Source organism: Saccostrea cucullata, unplaced genomic scaffold (assembly GCF_032062105.1).
Source record: "Saccostrea cucullata isolate Sc308-1 unplaced genomic scaffold, CSIRO_AGI_Scuc_v1 ctg17262, whole genome shotgun sequence".
Classification (NCBI taxonomy): Eukaryota; Metazoa; Mollusca; class Bivalvia; order Ostreida; family Ostreidae; genus Saccostrea; species Saccostrea cuccullata.
This window is the reverse complement of record NW_026940321.1, coordinates 2,501-9,162: the sequence shown is the minus strand read 5'-3', so window position 1 is coordinate 9,162 and position 6,662 is coordinate 2,501. Positions and strand designations below refer to the sequence as shown.

Here is a 6,662-nt window from a genome sequence, read left to right as displayed (position 1 = left end):
GTTTTAACAGGGATGTTTTCTTCACTTCCTGATCTTAATTTCACACTACAAGAGCTTACACTGGACTATTCTACCAATTGTATTTTTTTTAAAAAATAATTTGAGGCTTATAATAGTCACAATGGATCCGGTATCTACTAATATTGTTGTTTTAACATTTTCTATCTTACCTCATATAAAAATTACCTCATCTCTTTGTTTAACATCTCCCACTAAAATGCTTTTGAGGTTTACTTTCCAACTCCCCATTCTGACTTTTCATAGACTTATTTGATACGGATCAACCCCTGTACAATTGTTAAATGGTGTATTCTGGGGCTTGTTCCCAACTGAACTCGCGCCGATTTACGCCCCATATGAATTCGACGTTTGATGGTTTCCCTGTCTTTGAAAACCCAAGTCATTTCTATGAGGGGATGGCCTCTGTGAGTATTGATTCCCCTGTTTAGATCTATTTCCATAACCATTTCTTGGTCCATATTTGTTATGTTCCCAATTGTTAAACTCTCTGGGACTATTAATGAAAATCGGTTTTTCCGGGATATCCCATAATTTTGGGACTTTTGACCAGAATTGCTCAAACTTGACAAAGAGTCTTTAATGTTTTTTAGCAAGGAAATAAGTAAATCTTCATTATTATTGTTTGGATGGTTTTGGGAGTGAGTGCGGTTGATTTTCGCTGGCTTATATTAGCATCGGATTCGATTGTCGTGACGTCACCACAAAGTGGAAAATACCGGCCATGTTTGTCAGTTGAAATGCTGCCATGCCGATCGAGCCGATGAAGGGAAACACGCACCCTAGGCCTCGGATAATTACCGAGGGAAACATTCACAATACTTATCGCTGATGGACTTCGTTAGCATAAATAAAACAATCATGAACATTTTGAGCGTGACTAGAGGGTGCAAGATATCAAGGAATTTCGGGTGTCACTATTTACCGACCTCGTCCAAATTTTACACTTGGTAAATATACTATTGTTAATGGAATTAAACATACAATTAAAGAAACTTAATTTGTCCTTTTATAGTCCAGTATATTGCAGGAGTTTTTGTTGAACTTTACTATGTATTTCCACAGAAAATGTTACTTATAGTAACGGGAATAATTACGGAACCGTAACATGTTTATCACATACTTATATTTATAACCATATTCTATATGATTACCAACAATTCGTAATGCACTAAGCTTACCAACAGCTTATGTTCTTTTTGTCTTCGATCTCCCTCTGAAATAAACATCAACTCATTTTGTTTATCTTTAACAAATGGAACATGAGGGTATTTAAGCTGGCAAATAGAAATCCGAAATTCATTTCGGAGTTCCGTATGTTTCTTGTCATTCTTTAATATTTTTGTGGGTTCCGATGTTTCCCTTCGATCTTTGTCTGCAAACAAAGAAAATATCTTTATAACACTAAAACACGTATTAAAATAATCAAACTAAATCAACTTCTTAATTTTTTTCAACGCAGTCAAAAGTATAAAGCTATTTAGCGAAACGAAAATCATATTTAGTAAGGTGTTAAATTGTTGAGATTACTGTACTTCAATTGATATACGTTGTGCTTTTCTGCTTCCTTCCACTTCATCAGCCCTGTTACATTCAAATTTTAAGATGTTCATCTTTTCGTCCTGAAAAAAGATTGATAAAAATAACTGTTTGATCAACTTTTGGCATAAAGTTTTGGCAATTCTTATGACCATTATATTGAAAAGCCTAGTAACAAATAAAATAAGTACGATATTATACGTTTAAAACTTAAAAGTACATAAAAAGATGGTGCGTGTGTGAAAGATTGTTGATTCAACAGAGAATCTTACCACACTCTTTACCGCCTCCTCACCAAAATCCAACACTTCCTCGTAATAAATTTTTTAATGCCATTCTGAAATCTTTTAGAAAAATGACAGTTCTGGAGTATTTATAGTTCATAATTAACAATATAATATGTAATGAAATACGGACATGAAAAGAATTTAAATACACATTAATGAGAACCTTTGGGTTTCTTTCTTGTATGCTTTCAATAAAAGCTGTTTCTTAATCTTTATATTTAATCCCCTCCCCCTTTTTGCATAATTTTCTGAAGAAGAATGTACGTATACCCAGTCGATGCAGATTTAAAGATAGATGAAGTATATTTAAATAATTGAAATTGACTCCTGAGTTAAGACTTTACGGTGCTTACATCTTGCACCTTTTATACGCACATCGGAGAAATAATATAGCTCGCTTTGTGACCGTGAGGTCGTTAGTTCGAATCTTAGCCGCGACTGACGTAGGTCGAAAAAGGGTACCAACTGTTATTTCGCCATGCACTGAGCAGTTGCGGATGAGACCTTAAAACCAAGGCCGAGTCTCACCACAGGCGATATCACGATAAGCATTGCTTTTAATAGTGTTAAATAAAGAAAAACATTTTCAAATGTAAATATTATAGAACTACATGACACACGTGCCCATCTCCAATATAACATCAAACTCTAACCTAGTTAGGTTACGAGATACTGGTACTTTTATGTAGTACAGAGGTTTTGATCTGCGTGGATTGTATTAAGTGCAGACAGGACTATGTTTATAATCTTTGACAATAAAATTATTATACATTTCCTTCTTTACTTTATGGCCTCAATACTGTGACTTACATCATTGTTGTTTGTGTATTCAACCCACTCTCCACTGTTGACTAGGTCCAAAGACTGGCTTGTGACACACTGACCCTTGGAGAAGCTTGTCCATGTATTTTCGTTAAGATCTGCAGACATCATAAGCAGGGGGTCATCAGTAACTAGATAATTCTTTACATGACCATTTGGGTGTCTGTCAAGCCCTGATGTTTTGTGGGATCCAGTTTTAATACCAAGGAAAAACATCACAGTGGGCTCACATCCAGCTTGAAGAATATTCTCTGATGATTGTGTCCTGCAACACATCATTACAATAAATATATCAGAGTGCATTGTTGTTTGAGCATTCAAAATGGATTCTGGAGCAACTATTTTGCAATTTGCGTTTTCATTGGCTAAAGTAATGATAAATAAGGCAGCTTAATGAGTATCAATGATAATGAAAGTCTGATTGGAGCACCATTACATGTCATAATATAGAAAGATACAATTTAAATAAGACAATGAACTGTATGAATGAATGTCATTTCCTTAAATATATATACGGTTCGCAGATTAAGTATTTTATATCTCCCAATGAAAATACCTTCAATTCGTGTAATTTTAAGCTTCATACATAATTATATGTAATAAATACCAGAAGAAACCACCAGTAACAATGTGGGAGCACAACATATGCTGGGCATATCTCTCTGCCGTGTCTCTGCTCCTCGCTTTCTGGTTTTGATGGAAAATTTGATCACGGATTCTTCCATGGTTTTTCTCAAAAGAATCCTCATCATATGAGGGAGCAGGACCATGGCGCTAAATGTCACTTATCTGTTATTTGTGAATAATATAAAATAAAATTATCAAGGAGCATGCAAGAAAATAAAGATGTAATTATTTAGAAACTTTTATTTCAAATCTCAAATAAATTTTATGAAATAATTGTTAGCAAGCGATGGAAGAAATGTATTTCAGAATGCAATATATTTCAGTCATGTTTCTGAGAATAAATAAATGAAGTAAAACTTCAAATGCCTTTTCCATCAGAATACAGGAAATCTGTGGATTATGAGATTCCTTTAAGGTATGTGTTTTATATACAATATAAATATATACAAGAAACTTATTGACGCAAGCGTCAAAAATCGGCCGCGACATAAACTTGTTCTTTTCATGAGAAACGTTATCTGTCTTTCTCAAATTTCAGTTATACAATAAGGCGTTTTTAGCTCTACTGGTCAGAGACCAAAAAAACATGCATTAGTAATGCGTCCTGCGTCCGTCCGTCTGTCTGTCAACAATTTTTTTAAAATGCTACTTCTCCTACAGTTTTGGTCCGATTTCAATATAACTTGGCACACAAGTAGACTACACTAAGATACATAAATCTGTGCATCGGTTTTTGATTTTGATGAACGGTGTTGCCATGGTTACTAAAAAATAGAAATTTATGTGAAATGCATTCAAAGTGCTACTCCTCCTACAGTTTTGGTCCGATTTCAAAATAACTTGGCACACAAGTAGACTACACTATGATACATAAATCTGTATCAGTTTTTGATTTCGATGAACGGTGTTGCCTTGGTTACTAAAAATAGAAATTTGTGATTTTTTTATTCAAATTGCTACTTCTCCTACAGTTTTGGTCCGACTTCAATATAACTTGGCACACAAGTAGACTATACTAAGCAACATAATTCTGTGCATTGGTTTTTATTTTGATGAGCGGCAAGGATAATTTTTTTATTGCTGTTTTAAAGCATCAAGTCCCAACTGCTACTTTTCTCTTCCTTTGTTTTAAGTATAAACCAGTAGAGCTACAGTCTCGACAAAGACTTCCGGTTTATAGTAAAGAAAAGATTTATATAATGACGCGGTCAGCCTTGCGCTAAGCCGTTGCGCCATGGGGAGATTTCAAATCATATGTGAAGCTTTTTCTGATTCACATGTCTTAAAAACGTGAGTATAGAATAAATTATCAATAGAATATTTAACAATGAAATACAGATTTTAAGTGTAAAAGATGACATAAACCAAATAATTTTAAAAAATATAGCTTTCATGAACTTTTAAAATGCAGATGTCTTTTCACAAAGCGGCAGATTGTCCTTGGATTGTACGCCTCCCTTCTTTTCCCAATCCAGTATTTACAAATACAGCAAAACTTCATTATCCCAAACTTGGTAAGACTAAGGAAGTATTTGAGATAATGAAGTTCACTGTACATAAAATCAATTTTGTAAAAAAAAAATAAATAAATAAATAATTTCAAAATTGAAGTTTATTTATTTCTAAAAACAACAAACTACATAATGGTATTAGAAGGCTGGGGGGTCAATAAATAAACCACAAATTAACCACCAGATTTAACATTTTTTTTTTAGATACGTTTTTTTTAAGCTATCAACTATCATTTAGAAAAGTTTTAAAATTTGATAGTTTTTGTATATCTTTATATGGAGCTATTCTTTTTAAGGAGATCGAAATAGTGTGAAAATGGCTACCACCCCCAGCCTACTTAATGTATGAAATAACAAAAAGTTGCACACAGATATGCACAAGTAGGAAAATGTACTATTCAACAAAAATACAAGTAAAAAAGAAAAAAAAATTCTACAGAATAGGAGTAATTCTTTTTTGTAATTTAATGACTAAATCATACTGGCATTAATCTAAGAGGTAACAAAATTGTGCATACAGGTATAAACTATCTCAAAAAAGCCTTCCTTTCAGCAAAAGATAAAAGTAAAGAAAAATACCCTATTCTGCAAAACAATAGGAATATACATGTATAAAAAAAATTGCTTCTTTGCAATCTAATGACTAAATCATTACTGACTAGGTAATTACAGTAGTAAATATACTGGCATTAATCAAAGAAGTAACAAAACTTTGCATACAGATAAAACTTTCTCAGAAAGACTTCCTTTCAGCAAAAGTTACAAGTAAAAGAACATACTCTTTACTGCAAAACAATAGGAGTATAAAAAATTGCTTCTTTGCAATTTCATACTAAATCATTACTGACTGGGTAATTACAGAAGTAAATATACTGGCATCAATCTAAGAAGTAACAAAATTCTGTAAATAGATATACACTATATCTCAGAAAAACTTCCTTACCCTATTCTGCAAAACAATAGGAGTACATGTATAAAAATATTGCTTCTTTGCAATTTAATGACTAAATCATTACCGACTAGGTAATTACAGTTGTAAATATACTGGCATTAATCAAAGAAGTAACAAAACTTTGCATACAGATAAAACTTTCTCAGAAAGACTTCCTTTCAGCAAAAGTTACAAGTAAAAGAACATACCCTTTACTGCAAAACAATAGGGGTATAAAAAATTGCTTCTTTTTTGCAATTTCATACTAAATCATTACCGACTGGGTAATTACAGAAGTAAATATACTGGCATTAATCTAAGAAGTAACAAAATTCTGTATATAGATATACATTATATCTCAGAAAAATTTGGTACCCTATTCTGCAAAACAATAGGAGTACGTGTATAAAAATATTGCTTCTTTGCAATTTAATGAATGAATCATTACTGACTAGGTAATTGCAGTTGTAAATATACTGGCATTAATCAAAGAAGTAACAAAACTTTGCATACAGATATACACTTTCTCAGAAAAACTTCTTTTCGGCAAAAGATACAAGTAAAATGACAAAATCATTACTGACTGGGTTTACAAAAGTATATAGTATGTTTACTGAATGTTGTACAGGGTATTTCCTTTGGAAATGCAGGATTTGGTTTGGATGGGCAGAAGTTGTATAATTTTTTGTGTAATTTCTTCCTTTGTACAATTAAGGTCCAGTTCAGTCTTCAGGATAAGTTCTAAAGTTGACTTGAAGAGAACAATTTTCTGGTCTTTTTTGTCTTTAGTTGAAAACAGGAAGTTAACTCTGCAAGATTTCTTATCCGAATCTGTCCGTTTACATACAGGACACTCATTCTGTACCATCTTCTTTTGTCTGCATGCTGAAATTATAGAATTATGCATATAATGGAGTACAGACATAC

The 6,662-nt window shown here is 32.7% G+C and overlaps 1 protein-coding gene across 1 annotated transcript in view; it reads right to left on the bottom strand.

Moving 5' to 3' along the window:
• Nucleotides 1-4,561: 4,561 nt before the first annotated feature.
• LOC134255116 (uncharacterized) overlaps nucleotides 4,562-6,662 on the bottom strand; it is a gene marked incomplete at its 5' end in the record, with an annotated part of 4,541 nt that continues 2,440 nt past the window's right edge. The window contains one exon of the mRNA XM_062737635.1: nucleotides 4,562-6,620. Within this exon, the coding sequence (XP_062593619.1) occupies nucleotides 6,346-6,620 (275 nt within the window). The remainder of the gene's footprint in view (nucleotides 6,621-6,662) is intronic.